The sequence below is a fragment of the Cherax quadricarinatus genome, chromosome 15 (assembly GCF_038502225.1).
Source record: "Cherax quadricarinatus isolate ZL_2023a chromosome 15, ASM3850222v1, whole genome shotgun sequence".
NCBI lineage: Eukaryota > Metazoa > Arthropoda > Malacostraca > Decapoda > Parastacidae > Cherax > Cherax quadricarinatus.
In genome coordinates this window covers 35,410,275-35,434,866 of record NC_091306.1, presented here as the reverse complement: position 1 = coordinate 35,434,866, position 24,592 = coordinate 35,410,275, and the positions used below count along the sequence as shown (strand labels likewise).

The window sequence follows — 24,592 nt, the reverse complement described above, 5'->3', positions numbered from 1 at the left end:
TGCAGTGGTTATGAACTACTTGCAGTGGTCATGAACTACTTGCAGTGGTCATGAACTACTTGCAGTGGTTATGAACTACTTGCAGTGGTTATGAACTACTTGCAGTGGTCATGAACTACTTGCAGTGGTCATGAACTACTTGCAGTGGTTATGAACTACTTGCAGTGGTTATGAACTACTTGCAGTGTTTATGAACTACTTGCAGTGGTTATGAACTACTTGCAGTGGTCATGAACTACTTACAGTGGTTATGAACTACTTGCAGTGGTTATGAACTACTTGCAGTGGTCATGAACTACTTGCAGTGGTTATGAACTACTTGCAGTGGTTATGAACTACTTGCAGTGGTCATGAACTACTTGCAGTGGTCATGAACTACTTGCAGTGGTCATGAACTACTTACAGTGGTTATGAACTACTTGCAGTGGTTATGAACTACTTGCAGTGGTCATGAACTACTTGCAGTGGTTATGAACTACTTGCAGTGGTTATGAACTACTTGCAGTGGTTATGAACTACTTTCAGTGGTTATGAACTACTTGCAGTGGTTATGAACTACTTACAGTGGTTATGAACTACTTGCAGTGGTCATGAACTACTTGCAGTGGCTATGAGCTACTTGCAGTGGTTATGAACTACTTGCAGTGGTTATGAACTACTTGCAGTGGTTATGAATTACTTGCAGTGGATATGAACTACTTGCAGTGGTTATGAACTACTTGCAGTGGTTATGAACTACTTGCAGTGGTCATGAACTACTTGAAGTGGTCATGAACTACTTGCAGTGGTTATGAACTACTTGCAGTGGTCATGAACTACTTGCAGTGGCTATGAACTACTTGCAGTGGTTATGAACTACTTGCAGTGGTTATGAACTACTTGCAGTGGTTATGAACTACTTGCAGTGGTTATGAACTACTTGCAGTGGTTATGAACTACTTGCAGTGGTTATGAACTACTTGAAGTGGTTATGAACTACTTACAGTGGTTATGAACTACTTGCAGTGGTCATGAACTACTTGCAGTGCTATGAACTATTTGCAGTGGTTATGAACTACTTGCAGTGGTTATGAACTACTTGCAGTGGTCATGAACTACTTGCAGTGGTCATGAACTACTTGCAGTGGTCATGAACTACTTGCAGTGGTCATGAACTACTTGCAGTGGCTATGAACTACTTGCAGTGGTTATGAACTACTTGCAGTGGTTATGAACTACTTGCAGTGGTTATGAACTACTTGCAGTGGTTATGAACTATGTGCAGTGGTTATGAACTACTTGCAGTGGTTATGAACTACTTGCAGAGGTTATGAACTACTTGCAGTGGTTATGAACTACTTGCAGTGGTCATGAACTACTTGCAGTGGTCATGAACTACTTGCAATGGTTATAAACTACTTATAGTGGTCATGAACTACTTTCAGTGGTCATGAACTACTTACAGTGTTCATGAACTACTTACAGTGTTCATGAACTACTTACAGTGTTCATGAACTACTTACAGTGGTCATGAACTACTTACAGTGTTCATGAACTACTTAGTGTTCATGAACTACTTACAGTGGTCATGAACTACTTACAGTGTTCATGAACTACTTACAGTGTTCATGAACTACTTAGTGTTCATGAACCACTTAGTGGTCATGAAGTACTTACAGTGGTCATGAACTACTTACAGTGGTCATGAACTACTTAGTATTCATGAACTACTTACAGTGGTCATGAACTACTTACAGTGGTCATGAACTACTTACAGTGGTCATGAACTACTTAGTGTTCATGAGCTACTTACAGTGTTCATGAACTACTTACAGTGGTCATGAACTACTTACAGTGTTCATGAACTACTTACAGTGGTATGAACTACTTACAGTGTTCATGAACTACTTACAGTGGTATGAACTACTTACAGTGGTCATGAACTGCTTACAGTGGTATGAACTACTTACAGTGGTCATGAACTACTTACAGAGGTCATGAACTACTTACAGTGGTCATGAACTACTTACAGTGGTCATGAACTACTTACAGTGGTCATGAACTACTTACAGTGGTCATGAACTACTTACAGTGGTCATGAACTACTTACAGTGGTATGAACTACTTACAGTGGTCATGAACTACTTACAGAGGTCATGAACTACTTACAGTGGTCATGAACTACTTACAGTGGTCATGAACTACTTACAGTGGTCATGAACTACTTACAGTGGTCATGAACTACTTACAGTGGTCCTGAACTACTTACAGTGGTCATGAACTACTTACAGTGGTCATGAACTACTTAGTGTTCATGAACTACTTACAGTGGTCATGAACTACTTACAGTGTTCATGAACTACTTACAGTGGTCATGAACTACTTACAGTGGTCATGAACTACTTACAGTGGTCATGAACTACTTACAGAGGTCATGAACTACTTACAGTGGTCATGAACTACTAACAGTCGTCATGAACTACTAACAGTCGTCATGAACTACTTACAGTGGTCATGAACTACTTACAGTCGTCATGAACTACTAACAGTCGTCATGAACTACTAACAGTCGTCATGAACTACTTACAGTGGTCATGAACTACTAACAGTCGTCATGAACTACTAACAGTCGTCATGAACTACTTACAGTGGTCATGAACTACTAACAGTGGTCATGAACTACTAACAGTCGTCATGAACTACTTACAGTGGTCATGAACTACTAACAGTCGTCATGAACTACTTACAGTGGTCATGAACTACTAACAGTCGTCATGAACTACTTACAGTGGTCATGAACTACTTACAGTCGTCATGAACTACTAACAGTCGTCATGAACTACTAACAGTCGTCATGAACTACTTACAGTGGTCATGAACTACTAACAGTCGTCATGAACTACTAACAGTCGTCATGAACTACTTACAGTCGTCATGAACTACTAACAGTCATCATGAACTACTTACAGTCGTCATGAACTACTTACAGTGGTCATGAAATACTAACACTCGTCATGAACTACTAACAGTCGTCATGAACTACTAACAGTCGTCATGAACTACTTACAGTCGTCATGAACTACTTACAGTCGTCATGAACTACTTACAGTGGTCATGAACTACTTACAGTCGTCATGAACTACTTACAGTGTTCAAGAATTATTTACTGTGGGATTAAGTTGGTAATACAAACGTCAGTTGTCACAAAAACTTAGTGAAGCAAAGATGTTGCATAACCGCTTGTCAAGGCCAACCTAACTAATTCTTGGATTGCAGGTTGAGTGACAGTTGCTCGTTGCTGTTGCCGTAGTTGTGGCTATTGTTGCTGTGGCTGCAGCTGTAGTATGAGTATGAGGCGACGAATGGTGGGGCTAGGTGTGGCTGGTGCTGGGGCTGCAGTTCTAGCTGCCTCATACCTCTATGATGACGACCAACATACCAAGGTAAACTAATACTCAATATTATTATCCACGTTATACCATTGTCTGTCATACATAGTTACACATTATACCGTTGTCTAACATAGTTACACATTATACCGTTGTCTAACATAGTTACACATTATACCGTTGTCTAACATAGTTACACATAGTTACACTACAGGCAGCACACTCCACCAATATTCAATACACTAAACCTACCCACCATACAAAACATCCATACTTATTACTGCACCTATTACATACATAGAACACTTAACTCTGATATTAACCCTCCCCTCAAACATCTCCTTGCCAACCTCAACAGAACACATGACCATAACACAAGGCACAGATCACTCTTTGATGTTCCTCGTGTCCATCTCACACTATGCAAAAACTCAATGCACATAAAAGGCCCTAAAATCTGGAATTCATTACCTGTAAATATAAAAGAAACACTATCTGTTTATAAATTCAAGTCTCTTCTCAAAGATCACTTACTCACCCAAAACCAAATAAATACTGAATAACTGAACCTTATAAATTGTATATCTTAAATGTTTCTCACAATTATATCACATAAATGTTAAACCTAAAACCCAATCTAACTTTATTATTTTTTAAATACACTACCTAACAGAATACTCCATACGACTGAATGTACAACAATGCATGCAACCATATGACCTGTCTTTGTAATACTCACTTGTGCTTTATAGTAATCTGTTTACATTAATGTTTTATCACTGATTTCATCATTGCTTAGTTAATCTTAAGTTAATTTTAAGCCAGCCCGTAATGCTATGCATAGTATAAGTGGCTTTGGCATGCTGCTCTTATCTGTATTTTTTTGTACCTCTGTATGTGTGCTCAAATTGGAAATAAATAAATAAAAAATTATACCGTTGTCTAACATAGTTACACATTATACCGTTGTCTAACATAGTTACACATTATACCGTTGTCTAACATAGTTACACATTATACCGTTGTCTAACATAGTTACACATTATACCGTTGTCTAACAGTTACACATTATACCATTGTCTAACATACATAGTTACACATACCATTGTCTAACATAGTTACACATACCGTTGTCTAACATACGGTTACACATTATACCGTTGTCTATTATAGTTACACATTATATCGTTGTCTAACATACATAGTTACACATACCGTTGTCTAACATACATAGTTACACATTATACCATTGTCTAACATACATAGTTACACATTATACCGTTGTCTAACATACATAGTTACACATTATACCGTTGTCTAACATACGGTTGCACATTATACCGTTGTCTAACATACGGTTACACATTATACCGTTGTCTAACATACGGTTACACATTATACTGTTGTCTAACATAGTTACACATACCATTGTCTAACATATGGTTACACATTATACCATTGTCTAACATAGTTACACATACCGTTGTCTAACATATGATTACACATTATACCGTTGTCTAACATAGTTACACATACCATTGTCTAACATAGTTACACATTATACCGTTGTCTAACATACGGTTACACATTATACCGTTGTCTAACATATGGTTACACATTATACCTTTGTCTAACATACATAATTACACATTATATCGTTGTCTAACATAGTTACACATTATACCGTTGTCTAACATACGGTTACACATTATACCGTTGTCTAACATATGGTTACACATTATACCATTGTCTAACATACGGTTACACATTATACTGTTGTCTAACATAGTTACACATTATACCGTTGTCTAACATACGGTTACACATTATACCGTTGTCTTACATAGTTACACATTATACAGTTGTCTAACATAGTTACACATTATACCGTTGTCTAACATACGGTTACACATTATACCGTTGTCTTACATAGTTACACATACCGTTGTCTAACATACATACTTACACATTATACAGCCGCCTATCATACATGATTACACATAGAACTATCATACATAGTTACACATACAGTTTTAAGCTGTTCTCTGGTTTCTTGTTCATTATACTAATTGTTAGACCATGTTTTTTAAAGATAAAATTCGACTGTCTGGGTGACATGGTTGAGAAAGACGATTTTTTTAATACAAGATTGTTGCATATTTAATTAATTAGAAATTGTGTTGATTACTTAGAATGTTTAGAAGCAATGTTTGCTCTTCCTGTTGTTGTGTTGATTACTTAGGTAGAATGTTTAGAAACAATGTTCTACCTGTTGTTGTTGTTGTTGTTGTTGCTGTGTTGCTTCTCTGATTCTTGAAGACAACTGCCTGCTTGATTATTTAGTTGTGCTGCTTGTTTAATATTACACTGATAGTTGTTTGACTTCATAGTGTTGTTTGCCTGTTAAGTTCCTCTTGACTTAATAAAGAGTACTGTTAATTAATGAAGAATACTGTTACTTAATATAAAGTTCTGTTACTTAATAAAGAATACTGTTACTTAATAAAAAGTACTGTTAATTAATGAAGAATACTGTTACTTAATATAAAGTTCTGTTACTTAATAAAGAATACTGTTACTTAATATAAAGTACTGTTACTTAATAAAGAATACTGTTACTTAATAAAGAATACTGTTAATAAAAAGTAGTTACTTAATAAAGAATACTGTTACTTAATAAAGAATACTGTTACTTAATAAAGAATACTGTTACTTAACGAAAAATACTGTTACTTAATGAAGAATACTGTTACTTAATAAAGAGTACTGTTACTTAATAAAGAATACTGTTAATAAAGAATACTGTTACTTAATATAAAGTTCTGTTACTTAATAAAGAATACTGTTACTTAAAGAATACTGTTACTTAATAAAGAATACTGTTACTTAATAAAGAATACTGTTACTTAATAAAGAATATTGTTACTTAATAAAAAGTACTGTTACTTAATAAAGAATACTGTTACTTAATAAACAGTACTGTTACTTAATAAACAGTACTGTTACTTAATAAACAGTACTGTTATTTAATAAAGAATACTGTTACTTAATAAAGAATACTGTTACTTAATAAAGAATACTGTTACTTAATAAAGAATGCTGTTAATAAAGAATAATGTTAATAAAAAGTACTGTTACTTAATAAAGAATACTGTTACTTAATAAAGAATACTGTTAATAAAGAATACTGTTACTTAATAAACAGTACTGTTACTTAATAAAGAATACTGTTACTTAATAAACAGTACTGTTACTTAATAAAGAATACTGTTACTTAATAAAGAGTACTGTTACTTAATAAACAGTACTGTTACTTAAACAGTACTGTTACTTAATAAAGAATACTGTTACTTAATAAACAGTACTGTTACTTAATAAAGAATACTGTTAATAAAGAATACTGTTACTTAATAAAGAATACTGTTAATAAAGAATACTGTTACTTAATAAAAAGTACTGTTAATTAATAAAGAATACTGTTACTTAATAAAGAATACTGTTACTTAATAAAGAATACTGTTATTTAATAAAGAGTACTGTTACTTAATAAAGAATACTGTTAATAAAGAATACTGTTACTTAATAAAAAGTACTGTTACTTAATAAAGAATACTGTTACTTAATAAAGAATACTGTTACTTAATAAAGAATACTGTTACTTAATAAAAAGTACTGTTACTTAATAAAGAATACTGTTGCCTAATAAACAGTACTGTTACTTAATAAAGAATACTGTTACTTAATAAAGAGTACTGTTACTTAATAAACAGTACTGTTAATAAACAGTACTGTTACTTAATAAAGAGTACTGTTACTTAATAAAGAATACTGTTACTTAATAAACAGTACTGTTACTTAATAAAGAGTACTGTTACTTAATAAAGAGTACTGTTACTTAATAAACAGTACTGTTACTGAATAAACAGTACTGTTACTTAATAAACAGTACTGTTACTTAATAAAGAGTACTGTTACTTAATAAACAGTACTGTTACTTAATAAACAGTACTGTTACTTAAACAGTACTGTTACTTAATAAAGAATACTGTTACTTAATAAAAGTAGTTACTTAATAAACAGTACTGTTACTTAATAAACAGTACTGTTACTTAATAAACAGTACTGTTACTTAATAAACAGTACTGTTACTTAATGAACAGTACTCTTAATAAACAGTACTGTTACTTAATAAACAGTACTGTTAATAAAGAGTACTGTTACTTAAACAGTACTGTTACTTAATAAAGAGTACTGTTACTTAATAAAGAGTACTGTTACTTAATAAAGAGTACTGTTACTTAATAAACAGTACTGTTACTTAATAAACAGTACTGTTACTTAATAAACAGTACTGTTACTTAATAAACAGTACTGTTACTTAATAAACAGTACTGTTACTTAAAGAGTATTTTTACTTAACAAGTACTGTTGATAAAGAGTACTGTTACTTATTGCACATATATATGACTGGGATAATTTTTTTAATAAGATTTTATACTTTCATGAATGTAATAAACTGGAAACAGTATCCCTTGCAACATTACCACACCAGTGACCCTTGCAACATTACCACACCAGTATCCCTTGCAACATTACCACACCAGTGTCCCTTGCAACATTACCACACCAGTGACCCTTGCAACATTACCACACCAGTATCCCTTGCAACATTACCACACCAGTGTCCCTTGCAACATTACCACACCAGTGTCCCTTGCAATATTACCACACCAGTATCCCTTGCAACATTACCACACCAGTGTCTCTTGCAACATTACCACACCAGTGTCCCTTGCAACATTACCACACCAGGGTCCCTTGCAACATTACCACACCAGTGTCCCTTGTAACATTACCACACCAGTGTCCCTTGCAACATTGCCACACCAGTGTCCCTTGCAACATTACCACACCAGTGTCCCTTGCAACATTATCACACCAGTGTCACGTGCAACATTACCACACCAGTGTCCCTTGCAACATTATCACACCAGTATCCCATGCAACATTACCACACCAGTATCCCTTGCAACATTACCACACCAGTATCCCTTGCAACATTATCACACCAGTATACCTTGCAGCATTGCCACACCAGTGTCCCTTGCAACATTACCACACCAGTGTCCCTTACAACATTACCACACCAGTGTCCCTTGCAACATTACCACACCAGTGTCCCTTGCAACATTGCCACACCAGTGTCCCTTGCAACATTACCACACCAGTGTCCCTTGCAACATTACCACACCAGTGTCCCTTGCAACATTACCACACCAGTATCCCTTGCAACATTACCACACCAGTGTCCCTTGCAACATTATCACACCAGTATCCCTTGCAACATTACCACACCAGTATCCCTTGCAACATTATCACACCAGTATACCTTGCAGCATTACCACACCAGTATATCTTGCAACATTGCCACACCAGTACCCCTTGCAACTTTACCACACCAGTATCCCTTGCAACATTACCACACCAGTATCCCTTGCAACATTACCACACCAGTATCCCTTGCAACATTATCACACCAGTATCCCTTGCAGCATTACCACACCAGTATCCCTTGCAACATTACCACACCAGTATCCCTTGCAACATTACCACACCAGTATCCCTTGCAACATTACCACACCAGTATCCCTTGCAACATTACCACACCAGTATCCCTTGCAACATTACCACACCAGTATCCCTTGCAGCATTACCACACCAGTATCCTTTGCAACATTACCACACCAGTATCCCTTGCAGCATTACCACACCAGTATCCCTTGCAACATTACCACACCAGTATCCCTTGCAACATTACCACACCAGTATCCCTTGCAGCATTACCACACCAGTATCCCTTGCAACATTACCACACCAGTATACCTTGCAACATTACCACACCAGTATCCCTTGCAACATTACCACACCAGTATTCCTTGCAGCATTACCACACCATTGTCCCTTGCAACATTACCACACCAGTGTCCCTTGCAACATTACCACACCAGTGTCCCTTGCAACATCACACCAGTGTCCCTTGCAACATTACCACACCAGTGTCCCTTGCAACATTACCACACCAGTGTCCCTTGCAACATTACTACACCAGTATCCCTTGCAACATTACTACACCAGTATCCCTTGCAACATTACCCCACCAGTATACCTTGCAACATTACCACACCAGTATCCCTTGCAACATTACCACACCAGTATCCCTTGCAACATTACCACACCAGTATCCCTTGCATCATTACCACACCAGTATCCCTTGCAACATTACCACACCAGTGTCCCTTGCAACATTACCACACCAGTGTCCCTTGCAACATTACCACACCAGTATCCCTGCAACATTACCACACCAGTATCCCTTGCAACATTACCACACCAGTATCCCTTGCAACATTACCACACCAGTATCCCTTGCAACATTACCACACCAGTATCCCTTGCAACATTACACCAGTATCCCTTGCAACATTACCACACCAGTATCCCTTGCAACATTACCACACCAGTATCCCTGCAACATTACCACACCAGTATCCCTTGCAACATTACCACACCAGTATCCCTGCAACATTACCACACCAGTATCCCTTGCAACATTACCACACCAGTATCCCTTGCAACATTACACCAGTATCCCTTGCAACATTACCACACCAGTATCCCTTGCAACATTACCACACCAGTATCCCTTGCAACATTACCACACCAGTATCCCTGCAACATTACCACACCAGTATCCCTTGCTTAGCCTACAAAGAAACAACCTACTAAAAACATCTATTTCTATGAAAACTGATGTTTACGTCAATGAGTGCCTTACCAAAACAAGACAAAACCTTCTTTATCGGCTAAGAAAATTACGCTATGCCCCAAAAATCCACCAGTGCTTTGTGAGGGATGGAAAAATCGCAGTTAGGAAACAGCTCACTGTGAAGAGATACTTCATCTCTACAGAACATGACCTTAAAACATTCCTAAGTGAGGCTGGACTAACAGAATCAGAGTAAAGTGCAGATAATACCCACAGTCCACAGTTAGTGTTATATTGTCATAAATTTGTGCCCCCCTAAAATTCTAATACCCCAACTACTTTTAATTGTCATTGTTGTATTCAACGACCATTCTACCTCATAGTCTTAATTTGTTTAATATCTACAGAATCTATCTCCTTTTTTTACAACTTACCGCATCACTGTTCCATCTTATTTTATTATAAACTAGCCATAACTTGTCCTCAATAATTCTACCTCACTTAAAGAAATACTCAATTGCCCAATTTTATTCTAAAATCCCTATTATTGCCCAATTTTGCTTTAAACTATATTGATCAAACTTATTGTAAACTTCTTTTATTGACCATTTTTATTGTATACTTTTTTAAACTAGTATTTTCAACTACAACTTTTATATTATCCTATCTACCATCTTACTAGCATATTATAACCAAGTCATTGCCATTTTTATTTTTATAATTTTTTTTATTATTATTCTTTTGCTACCTTAACTTGTGTATTTTATCCTGTCAATTTAAATCTAGTTATACTCTGATTCTTGTAAACAACTTATATAAGACCTTAGTGCAATTACAATGAGAGTCTTGTGCCTTTTTTATATTATTAGATTAAACACAGTTGTACTATAGTCAATACCAAATTCATTATATTAGACCATAGTGCAATTACTAGTGAGAGACTGGTGCTATTTTTAATTTGTATTTTTATATTATTAGATTAAATCTAGTTGTACTATAGCTCATTCTAGCTCAAAACATAGACTCCACAAAAGTCATTATATTAGACCTTAGTGCAATTACAAGTGAGAGTCTTGTTCTATTTTAAATTTGTATTTTTATATTACTAGTTTATACCTAGTTGTACTTTAGTTCATTCCAGCACAACAAATAGACAACATCAACTTCATTATGTGTAGTAGTGACTATACTCTATATGACCAAAATACTCTAGCTATATACTTATCCAAGCTTCCCACCACTACAGATATCAGTACTAGAACTCAACACACAACTCAGGATATAAATAACCATAATTTAAACCTAGAAGATGATTGATCACGTTGACCCTGATCTAAACCTCCATAATCTGACACCCAATCAAAACCTATTGGAAAGTAACTGCCTTTATTACACAGCAACACAAGCCAGCACTATCCTAAACAATGCTAAAAGTCTATCAGTACTTAACTACAACATCAGGTCCTTAAGCAAACACTATGATGACCTCCTGGCACTCCTTGAATCACTAAAGACACCCTTCTCCTGCATTATTCTTACTGAGACCTGGCTTAAGCAGGACACAATAGATATCTACCCTCTACCAGGATACACAGCAATTCACAACTGCAGACCAAACCAAGTTGGGGGTGGTATTGCAATCTATTACTCTAACCAATTATCTTGTATTAGCACCACTTGCTTTAGTGATGAATATGGGGAATACATTTTTGCTAATTTTACTGTAAAAAACCTTAAGACACCTATAACAATCGGTGCCATTTACCGGATACCTCACACAAACATCCCAAATTTCAGTGAGAAATTAAAGTCACTAATAACAAACAGACAAATGAATAAGCACCACCTTCTCTTAGCTGGAGACTTCAACATCAACCTTGGCTTACTAGATGATCAGCCTGTAACTGATTTCATCAACAATATGAACAACACACTTCTCATACCAACAATAACTAAATCAACCAGGCTCACTGAGACAAGTGCAACCATAATAGACCACATATGGACCAATATACTAGCCCCCCTTAAATCAGGGATAATCACAGATAGCACTACAGACCACTACCCTACCTTCCTCCTGACAAACATTAGTAAACCACCACTTGAATACAACAAAGTCTCATTTAGACTCCATGACGAGGCCTCAATAAGGATGTTCACAGCTGACCTAGAGATTGTTGACTGGCCTACAGAATTCTCCAAGGCCAATGGTATTGATGACTGGACAGACATTTTTCTTAACAAATTACTTAGACTATACAACAAACATTTTCCTATAAAAATGAAACAGATCACAAACAAACTGCTTGGTTGTCCATGGCTAACCAGTACCATTCTGAAATCCATTGACAAGAAACACCAATATGAAAAGCAATATAGACAGGGCTTAATACACAAAGATATTCTTAAACACTATTCATCAGTTCTCACCAAAGTAATAAAGAAAGCCAAACAACTATACAACTCCAGTAGATTCACAGACACTAGAGGAGATATAAAAAAGACCTGGAAAACACTCTCTCAGATTCTAGGGACCCACAAACTGAAAAAACCAAGAATATTCTCCTAACTAAACCTAATGAAACACCACTACATCCCACTGACACAGCTAACAAGATCAACTACTTCTTCTCAACCATAGGATCTAATCTCTCCAATAAAATCCCACATACCAATGCCCATGCCGGGGACTACCTAGATGGGAATTTCCCAAATTCCTTCTATCTTGCACCAACTGAGCCCTCGGAAGTCACCGAGATTATAAAGTCACTTAAAAACAACTCAGGGAATCTGTCTAATGTCCCACCATTACTGTACAAGCGAGCGGCCCATATCCTTTCGCATGCTATTTCATTACTTTTTAACAAGTCACTAGAAACTAGCACCTTCCCGAAACTACTCAAGATGGCAAGGGTTACACCAATACATAAAGGTGGTGACCCTACAGACTTAAATAACTATAGGCCAATATCAAACTTACCATTGCTATCCAAAATCTTTGAGAAACTCGTGCACAGGAGACTATATTCATTTATAACAACACAAAACATACTCAACCCCTGCCAATTTGGATTCAGGAAAAATAAAAGCACTAATGATGCAATCATAAAAATGCTAGATCTGCTTTACACAGCATGGGAAAATAAGGAATATCCACTAGGAATTTTTATTGACCTAAGAAAAGCTTTTGACACAGTAGACCACGACATCCTACTCCACAAACTTGACCATTACGGTATAAGAGGCCATGCGCTTACTTATTTCAAATCTTACCTTACTAATAGGTATCAGTATGTCACCATTAAAGACACAGCATCAACAACACAGCCACTTGATACTGGAGTTCCGCAGGGAAGTGTCCTTGGTCCCCTGCTCTTCCTCATATACATCAATGATCTTCCAAACGTATCCCAACACCTGAAACCCATTCTCTCTGCTGACGACACGACTTATGTCATCTCTCACCCTAATCTTGCCACCCTCAACACCATTGTTAACGAGAAGCTGATCAAAATATCGACTTGGATGACAGCCAATAAACTTACACTTAACACTGACAAAACCTACTATATTATGTTTGGTAGCAGAGCAGGAGATGCACAAATTAACATTAAGATCGACAACACTCTAATTACCAGACATAATGAGGGCAAATTCCTAGGCCTATACCTTGACAACAACCTGAATTTCAGCACCCATGTCCAACACATAACCAAAAAAGTATCCAAAACGGTTGGGATCCTCTCCAAGATACGATACTACGTGCCGCAAACTGCCCTTATCACACTATACCATTCACTTATATATCCATACCTCACCTATGCTATTTGTGCTTGGGGATCAACTGCAGCAACACACCTAAAGCCAATAATAACCCAACAAAAAGCTGCAGTAAGAATAATCACTAAATCCCATCCCTGGCAACACACACCCCCACTCTTCATAGATCTAAACTTACTCCCTGTTCAGTATATCCACACTTACTACTGTGCAATCTACATCTACAGGACCTTAAACTATAATATCAACCTTGACCTAAAATGCTTTCTTGATAGTTTTGACAGAACCCACAGGCATAACACCAGACACAAACATCTCTATGACATTCCCCGTGTCCGACTAAACCTTTACAAAAATTCAGGCCAAGCCCATGATGACACTCTTCAGGTCACTTGTTCTATCTAGGCTGGAATATTGCTGCACTCTAACAGCACCTTTCAAGGCAGGTGAAATTGCCGACCTAGAAAATGTACAGAGAACTTTCACGGCATGCATAACGGAGATAAAACACCTCAATTACTGGGAGCGCTTGAGGTTTCTAAACCTGTATTCCCTGGAACGCAGGAGGGAGAGATACATGATTATATACACCTGGAAAATCCTAGAGGGACTAGTACCGAACTTGCACACGAAAATCACTCACTACGAAAGCAAAAGACTTGGCAGACGATGCACCATCCCCCCAATGAAAAGCAGGGGTGTCACTAGCATGTTAAGAGACCATACAATAAGTGTCAGGGGCCCGAGACTGTTCAACTGCCTCCCAGCACACATAAGGGGGATTACCAACAGACCCCTGGCAGTCTTCAAGCTGGCACTGGACAAGCACCTAAAGTCAGTTCCTGATCAGCCGAGCTGTGGCTCGTACGTTGGTTTGCGTGCAGCCTGCAGCAACAGCCTGGTTGATCAGGGGCTGATCCACCAGGAGGCCTGGTCACAGACTGGGCCGTGGGGGCGTTGACCCCCGAAACTCTCTCCAGGTAAACTCCAGGTATGTCAAAGGCCCTAAAATCTGGAACACCCTACCTGAGAACTCTAGAACTGCAGACACATTCATCACCTTCAAAACTACCATTAGAAAACATCTTATCTCCCTGATACACCCCATCAACTAACTACACGAATACCACCTGGTGGTTCACACTTACACTCACTCACCCATTTGACCATAAACAGAAATATTAATCTCAATCTTAAAATAATGAATCCTATGATACTCCAATACTGAAACTATGTACCATGCCAAAACAAAAGCATTCACATTGCTAAACTCACAAACTAGTATTTAGTCACTTAGCCATAATACCAACTTACCTCATAATTTGTAATATTTTAAAATAAAGAATTAAACTAAGTCTGCCCGAAATGCCTAGCCATGCTAGGCGTTCTAGTGGTACACTCTGTAATCATTATTTAACTACATGTAAACCACACAACAACCAAATTCTGTAAATTCAACATTGTAATCTTTATAGAGAATAAACTTTGAATTTGAATTTGAACATTACCACACCAGTATCCCTTGCAACATTACCACACTAGTATCCCTTGCAGCATTACCACACCAGTATCCCTTGCAACATTACCACACCAGTATCCCTTGCAACATTACCACACCAGTATCCCTTGCAACATTACAACACCAGTATAAGTAAGTAAGTAAGTTTAAGTAAGTAAGTTTATTCAGGTATACACAAATACAGTTACATAGAATTATCATACATAGCAGCATATGTGTAGAGAACCTAGGATAACCCAAAAAAGTCAGACAGAGTGACTTATTTCCATTGGGGTCCTTTTACCTTTTTATTATAATATAAAGGTTATAATATTTTCTTATTATTCTATAATGAAGATAACATCTTATTATCATACTAGAAAGACTATCTACTACACGAGGGTCATTAAGACTATCTACAATATGAGGGTCATTACTAGGAATAAGGTAAAATTTACACGTATGTTAGATAAAAAATAGAAAATCATTCCCCTCCCTTTCTGTAGCTACATTCATCAGACACCTTTTGGCACTCTTCTTGAACTGGTTCATGCTATGACTGGCTTTGACATGTGCGGGTAGTCTGTTCCATTCCTTTATTGCTGTACAATAAAAGGTGTTTGAAGCCTGGCCAATGACTGTGGGTACTACTAAGTTGTGCTCTCTCCCCCTAGTACTATGATTGCTTAGGTTCCCAACCTTGACAAAATTGACAGCAAGATATTCTGGACACTGTTTATGAGCAATTTTATAAACATGATTTAGCTTCAGTTGTTTTACTCTGTCTTCAACATTCAGCATATCCAACTGCTGTAATTCATCCTGGCCTACATGTTCTCTTGGTCCCAGCCCCAGGATGAATCTTACGATTTTGTTCTGGGTGATTTGCAGTCTATCTTTCAGTTTTTTTGTCAAGGCAGAGTACCAAGAAGAGCAAGTGTAATCCATATGGCATTGTATAAGGGCTAGACATAGGGTCCTGCGAGCCTCAGTAGGTAGATACTGTGCTTGTCTATACAGGAACTTCAGTCTGGCATTCGCTTTCTTTACCATATGACAGGTCATATTTTTTATTTATTTATTTATTTAAAAATTTGAGCACACATACAGAGGTACAAAAAAATACAGATAAGAGCAGCATGCCAAAGCCACTTATACTATGCATAGCATTACGGGCTGGCTTAAAATTAACTTAAGATTAACTAAGCAATGATGACATCAGTGATAAAACTTTAATGTAAACAGATTACTATAAAGCACAAGTGAGTATTACAAAGACAGGTCATATGGTTGTATGCATTGTTGTACATTCAGTAGAATGGAGTATTCTGTTAGGTAGTGTATTTAAAAAATAATAAAGTTAGATTGGGTTTTAGGTTTAACATTTATGTGATATAATTGTGAGAAACATTTAAGATATACAATTTATAAGGTTCAGTTATTCAGTATTTATTTGGTTTTGGGTGAGTAAATGATCTTTGAGAAGAGACTTGAATTTATAAACAACGTAAGTCAATGAAGATCCCCAGTGGGACTTCTTTTTTCTCTATTGCAGTGTATATATGTTCTAGCATGTGTATAATAGCATCATTAGTATTTTTATTTGGCCTGAATCCAAATTGGCAGGGGTTGAGTATGTTTTGGGAGATAAGGTAGGAGTAGATTCGTTTATGAATTAATTTTTCGAAGATTTTTGAGAGAGGGTGTAAGTTGGATATTGGCCTATAGTTATTCAACTCTGTTTGGTCTCCTCCTTTGTGGATCGGGGTGACCCTTGCTATTTTGAGTACTGTAGGGAAGGTGGAGGATTCAATGGATTTGTTAAAGAGTGTTGCAATGATATGGTTGCTTGCATTGCTGTGCCTTCAGTCGAATGGAGTATTCTGTTAGATTGTGTATTTAAAAAAATAATAAAGTTAGATTGGGTTCTAGGTTTAACATTTGTGTGATATAATTGTGAGTAACATATAGGATATACAATTTATAAGGTTCAGTTATTCAGTATTTATTTGGTTTTGAGTGAGTAAGTGATCTTTGAGAAGAGACTTGAATTTATAAACAGGTAGTGTTTCTTTTATATTTACAGGTAATGAATTCCAGATTTTAGGGCCTTTTATGTGCATTGAGTTTTTGCATAGTGTGAGATGGACACGAGGAACATCAAAGAGTGATCTGTGCCTTGTGTTGTGGTCATGTGTTCTGTTGAGGTTGGCAAGGAGATGTTTGAGGGGAGGGTTAATATCAGAGTTAAGTGTTCTATGTATGTAATAGGTGCAATAATAAGTATGGATGTTTTGTATGGTGAGTAGGTTGAGTGTTTTGAATATTGGTGGAGTGTGTTGCCTGTAGTGAGAATTTGTTATCATTCTAACTGCAGCCTTTTGTTGGGTAATTAGTGGTCTGAGATGGTTAATTGTTGTTGAGCCCCATGCACAAATTCCATAGGTGAGATAGGGGTAAATAAGAGAGTGATAAAGGGCCAGGAGGGCTGACTGTGGAACATAGTACCGTATCTTCAATAGTATGCCTACAGTCTTGGAAATTTTCTTAGAAATTTGTTGTATATGTGTATGAAATTTGAGTCTATTATCGAGGTGGATTCCTAGGAATTTTCCCTCTGTTAGCTTTGTGATAGGTGATCCGTTTATTGTTATGTTAAGAGGTACATCTGTAGCTCTGTTACCAAACTGAATGAAGTAGGTTTTGTCAATGTTTAGTGTAAGTTTGTTAGTCCTCATCCAGGTAGATATTTTCTGTAATTCGGTGTTTACAGTATTGGCTAGCGTGACTGGGCTCGGGTGAGAGAAGACGTATGTAGTGCCATCTGCAAAAAGTGTGGGTTTGAGTAATTGCGAAGCATTTGGTAGGTCATTTATATATAGGAGAAAGAGAAGAGGGCCAAGGACACTTCCCTGTGGGACACCAACTGTAATTGGTTGTGCGGAAGAGCTTGCCCCATTTGCGTACACATATTGGCTTCTGTTGCTGAGGTAAGACTTGAGGTAGTTGAGGGAGTGCCCTCTAATACCATAGTGTGATAATTTTACGTGGAGCAAGTCATGGTCAACTGTATCAAAAGCTTTACATAAGTCAATGAAGATCCCCAGTGGGACTTCTTTTTTCTCTATTGCAGTGTATATACATTCTAGCATGTGTATAATAGCATCATTAGTATTTTTATTAGGCCTGAATCCAAATTGGCAGGGGTTGAGAATGTTTTGGGAGATGAGGTAGGAGTAGATTCGTTTATGAATTAATTTTTCGAAGATTTTTGAGAGAGGGTGTAAATTGGATATTGGCCTATAGTTATTCAACTCTGTTTGGTCTCCTCCTTTATGGATTGGGGTGACCCTTGCTATTTTGAGAACTGTAGGGAAGGTGGAGAATTCAATGGATTTGTTAAAGAGTGTTGCAATGATTGGTGATAGTACTTGTGACGCTTTTTTGTATATAAAGGGTGGTAAGGTATTTAAATCTCCTGCCTTGTTTTTCAGTGCATTGATAATAAGGGAGACTTCGTATGGGTTAGTCGGAGCTAGGAACAGTGTGTTCGGGTAGTTGCCAGTGAGGTAGTCATTTGGTGGGGTATCTGAGCTTGGGATTTTATTGGCAAGGTTTTGACCTATAGTGGAGAAGAAATCATTGAGTCTGTTTGCTGTTTCTGTTGGTGGGAGTTGGGGTTCATCTGATTTTGCTAATTTTATTTCGCTATGTCGTGATATCTTTTTTGTTCCCAGAATTTCTGATAGGGTCTTCCAGGTGTTTTTTATATCACCTCGTAAGTTGGATAATCTGTTCTCATAATACAATTTTTTTGCCCTTCTTATCAGGCTGGTTAGGATTGACGAGTAACGTTTTGTTTGGTCTCTGGTTATGTGACCCATTCTGTACTGTTTTTCATATCGGTGTTTTGTATTTATGGATTTGAGAATGCTGGGTGTTAGCCAGGGACTGTTCAGTCTCTTAGCTGTCATCTGTTTAGTTTTTTTAGGACAGTGCTTGTTATAAAGGTATTGGGTCTTTTTTAGAAAATTATTAAAACATTCGTCAATATCTGTATAGATTTCTAGCTCAGTGTGCCAGTCAATGTTTGTTACTGCTGTTGTGAAGTTATTAATGGCTGCCTCATTGTGAAGTCTGAAGGTGACTTTAGTAGTGTCTTGGGGTATTTTACCAAGAGTTGTTATGAGGAAAGTAGGGTAGTGGTCTGTGGTATTATCTGTAATTATGCCTGATTTTAAAGGGGATATGGTGTTGGTCCAGATGTGGTCAAGTAGGGAAACACTAGTCTCTGTAACTCTTGTAGGTTTTGTTACTGTTGGTAGCAACATGCAGTTACTCATTGTGTTTGTGAATTCAGTAACGTGTGGGTCCTGGTCTTGCAGGAGATTTATATTGAAGTCACCTGAGAGTAGTAAGTGATCTTTGTTCATGCGTGCATCAGTTATCATACTTCCTAGGTTTTGACTAAATTGGCTAATGTTTGATTGTGGAACTCTGTAGATGTTTATCACTGTGAGAGGTTTTTGTAGGTATTTGGATTTGAATTTAGCTATTATATATTCCCCATGTTCATCCCTTGTGCAAGTATTAGTGATACATTCTAGTTGGTCTGAGTAGTATATAGCAGTGCCACCCCCTTGTTGGTCTGGCCTACAGTTGTGTATGGCTGTGTAACCAGGGATGGCATAGACATCTGTAGTATCAGGCTTTAGCCAGGTTTCAGTTAGTGTAATGATGGACATATTGGCATGCAAGGAATTTAGTAATGCTAGAAGGTCATCATAATGCTTGCTTAAAGATCTGATATTGTAGTTAAAGATAGTTATGGTGTTGTTAGCTCTGAGAAGTGCAAATGTTTTAGTTGTTGCCAGAGCTTTCTGGGGTTATGCTTATACTCTTCAATTTTTGAGCAGTAGTGCTTTGCCTTTGCTCCTTTTATAAGTCTCTGTACTCTGTTCCTCACCCTTTGGAATTCATTTAGTGCTGCAATATCCTGTCTGTTTGCTTTAAATCTTTTTAGCAGCTGGTCTCTGAATTTCATATTATCTGATATCTCAGTATTCATCCAGGGTTCAGTTCTTCGTTTAATCCTAACCTCTTTAACTGGTGCAATATTATCAAGGATGGTAGTGAACATTTTTTTGAATTTTTCCCAGGCATCGTTTATGTCCGTGCAACTTGTTATCTCTGTCCAGTCACAATTGTGTAGCCTATTTACCAGTGTTTCTTTACTGTAGTTTCTAGTTGACCTCATTTTTATTGTCCTGTGTAGGCCTATCCTATCCCTAGTGATTTTCCTGGTGCAGTAAATGATGAAATGATCACTAAGACCTGTGGTAATGACGCCTGACTGACTAATGTTCTCAGAGCGGTTACAAAGTATGTGGTCAATTAGGGTGGCTGAGAACTGTGTGATCTGGGTTGGAGTATTAATTAGTTGAGTGTAACTATTTAATCCTAGAATTTGCTTATACCTTTTGCATAGCCCGTTATTTTGCTGCTGAAAACAGATATTGAAGTCGCCCAGTATTATTGTCTCGCAATTGTTTTCAACTCCGGACAAGACTCTGGAAAAGTCTTCTAAGAACTGGTCCTGGGTAGGAGGGCGGTAACTAGTTCCTACTAAGATGGGTTTGGTCTTAGGAAGCAGCACTTCAAACCATAGAATCTCCAGTTTATTGTTATTTAAATCAGGTCTTGGGTTGTAAGCTAAGTCATTTCTAATGTAGGCACATACTCCACCACCCTTTCTGTTCCTATCTAAGCGTTTTATATTGTAACCATCTATTTTGACCTCGTCGTCAGTCACCGTATCATCCAACCAAGATTCAGAGATGGTTATAACTGCCGCCCTAATTTTGTTAGCTGGAATCCTAATCTCTGCCAATTTAGGAAGAAGTGATCTTGCATTGACATGAATAAAGTGAAGGCCTGTTTTCATAAAACAATCATAATCATCAATATATGGCAATGGGTCATTTGTATTAAATTTAGGTAAATCAATGTCATCACTGCTAAAGGGTAACTGTGCCAAAGTGCATTTGTTACACACAAAATGAATTCTGGCACCGTTGTTATAATTGTACATACATCCATCATGCACCCACCCCTTACACATTTTACATAAGGTGCCTTTTCTGTTTTTCATGCATACTTTAGTACAGTGTATGCACCTGTTTGGTAGTGTTTGAGATAATAATGGCTGTATTGTCTCACATTGACCTATGTATGCATTACATATGGAGTTAAGGTTATCATTCCTAGCTACTAGACCGTCATTATCGCCGTCATTTATCTGTCTGTTTTGCCTCTGCACAATAGTTTGAGGTCCTGGATTAATTTGGATATCACCACTTAAGAGCACTACAATAAGAGCTGTGTGCCACTGTTTTTGTTTGGGTATGCGGTGTTGCCATACCTTGCAGCGATAGTGACATTTACTTTTCTGGTAGGATGGCAACTGTTGGGCTTTTACTGTCCAGGGCACTGTTACTCCATTCACCTTTTCCAACCCCCATGACTGATTTCTTTCTTCATGGAATTGAAGAAGAAATATAAATATAATTATGGCAGCCTGTACCCCCCTAATGCCTACCATTTTCACTCTTTGCTCTTTTACTCATATACAATAATATTTATTTCTCTTTTCCAGTCCCTAGTACACTTAGTATCTGCTTTAGCAATCACCACTGAATTACTAGTAAAATTTCCTCTTCAAAACCCTCTTCACTGCTCACTTTTCCCTTAATTTCACAAAACCCTTACAGTTAACCCCTTATTACACACTCCCCTTCCCATCTCACTTCACAGTCTGGCTTCCTCAATTAACTTCTAACTCCTTTCCATTTTGGTAGATCAGAAAGGTTTAATCCATGGTTTTATCCTTCCAAATCCCCCTCAATTCCATTTATCGGGGGTTGTGTGGTGTTGTTGTCTCCTGACCTGTTCTGCTGACTCAGCCATTTTTAAAACACTGAGGGGAGTAACGCCACCTACAACCTGACTTTCCTTGAGTTTATAGATATATTTGGCGTTTTCTGCTATGATTCTCTCACTGTACACTGGTTAGCTGAATATAGGTCAGCTACTAAAACATTAACCTTGACTGTTTAACTATTCACTTCTTTCTCACGACTGGCACTGAAGGATATCCGACCTATAACCTTGGAGTTTTGTACTGTTGATTTGACGATGTCTCCTGTGTTTCCCTCCCGTTAGCACTGGTACAGGTGATATGATGGTGGTACAGATATGATGCTACTGTCAACAGATGAACGTCAGTAAAGATGAGAATTTCACTTCGCTAGTTGTACGTCTGGCAGTAGCGGCTGTTTGGATGCCGGTCAGCCATGTTTAAATGCTCAATTCTTTCCCTCGTTTGGCACTGAAGAAAAAAGTCCTACAGACCTGTCATTTCCTTGGAGATTTAGTTGATCAGGTTTTCTGCCATGTTATCTTCCCATTAAACACTGGTGCAGTTGATATGGAGGTCAGTTATTTCATTGTAGTGGAAAACGTCTCATGTCTGGTTAACGTCTGGCAGCAGGTCTGGTACTTGAATGCCGGTCCCTCTTTTGTCATATTTAGTCCATTTCGTTGTCGTCACCGTCAGTTTTTATGTCACTATAGGTTCCTTGCATGTTGTTGCAGCAGTACTTGCAAATTTGGCCATCACTGGAGTTCGGATAGGCCCGGGGGACGGCAAGATATAGGAGCAGCCTTGTTGCTGCTTGCTGCGGCTGCGTGTCCCTGTGTATCCCTTGCAACATTACCACACCAGTATCCCTTGCAGCATTACCACACCAGTATCCCTTGCAACATTACCACACCAGTATTCCTTGCAACATTACCACACCAGTATCCCTTGCAACATTACCACACCAGTATCCCTTGCAACATTATCCCCAGCTCTGGACAGGCAACTAAAGTCAGTGCCTGACCAGCCGGGCTGTGGCTCGTATGTCGGTTTGTGTGCTGCCAACAGTAACACCCTAGTTAATCAGGCCCTGATCCACCACGAGGCCTGGTCACAAACCTGGCCGTGGGGCACTGATCACTGAAACCCTCTCCAGGTATACTCCAGTATCCCTGCAACATTACCACACCTGTATCCCTGCAATATTACTACACCAGTACCCTTGCAGTATTTTCAGACCAGTATCCCTTGCAACATTACCACACCAGTATCCCTGCAACATTACCATACCAGTATCCCTTGCAACATTACCACACTAGAATCCTTGCAGCATTACTGTACCAATATACCTTGCAATATTACCACACCAATATCCCTGGGACATTACCACACCAGTATCCCTGGAACATTAACACACCATTATCCTTGCAACATTACCACACCAGTATCCCTTGCAACATTACCACACCAGTATCCCTTGCAACATTACCACACCAGTATCATGCAACATTACCACACCAGTATTCCTGCAACATTACCACACAAGTATTCCTGCAACATTACACTAGTATCCCTTGTAACATTACACCAGTATCCCTGCAACCTTACCACACCCATATCCCTTGCAAAATTGCCACACAAGTATATCTGCAACATTATCACACCAGTATCCCTTGCAACATTGCCACACTAGTATCCCTTGCAACATTACCACACCAGTATCCCTGCAACTTTTGCACACCAGTATCACTTGCAATAATACCACACCAGTATCCCTGCAACATTACCATACCAGTATTCCTGCAACATTTCCACACCAATATCCCTGCAACATTACCATACCAGTATTCCTGCAATATTACCACACCAATATTCCTTCAACATTACCACCCCAGTATCCCTGCAACATTACCCCACCAATATCCCTTGCAACATTGCCACACCAGTATCCCTGCAACATTACCCCACCAATATCCCTTGCAACATTACCACATCAGCATCCCTGCAACATTACCACACCAATATTCCTGCAACATTACCTTACCAGTATCCCTGTAACATTACCACACCAGTATCCCTGCAACAAAGACTGTACCTAATCCATCAGTCGTGATAGGTCCATCTATTGTTACAGATCTGTTTCATTGCTAATATGCAGGTGTGGTACAGGGGTTCAGGTGTGGTGCAGGGGTTCAGGTGTGGTACAGGGGTTCAGGTGTGGTACAGGGGTTCAGGTGTGGTGCAGGGGTTCAGGTGTGGTG

General features: G+C 38.0%; 1 protein-coding gene across 6 annotated transcripts in view; it reads left to right on the top strand.

Moving 5' to 3' along the window:
• Positions 1 to 24,592, top strand: part of Gpo1 (glycerophosphate oxidase 1) — a 188,494-nt gene that overhangs the window by 83,049 nt on the left and 80,853 nt on the right. For all 6 annotated transcript variants that reach the window (XM_070085280.1, XM_070085279.1, XM_070085283.1 and 3 more), the window contains one exon: positions 3,256 to 3,422. In XM_070085280.1, coding sequence (XP_069941381.1) covers positions 3,324 to 3,422 — 99 coding nt within the window. In that variant the 5' untranslated portion in view covers positions 3,256 to 3,323. The remainder of the gene's footprint in view (positions 1 to 3,255; positions 3,423 to 24,592) is intronic.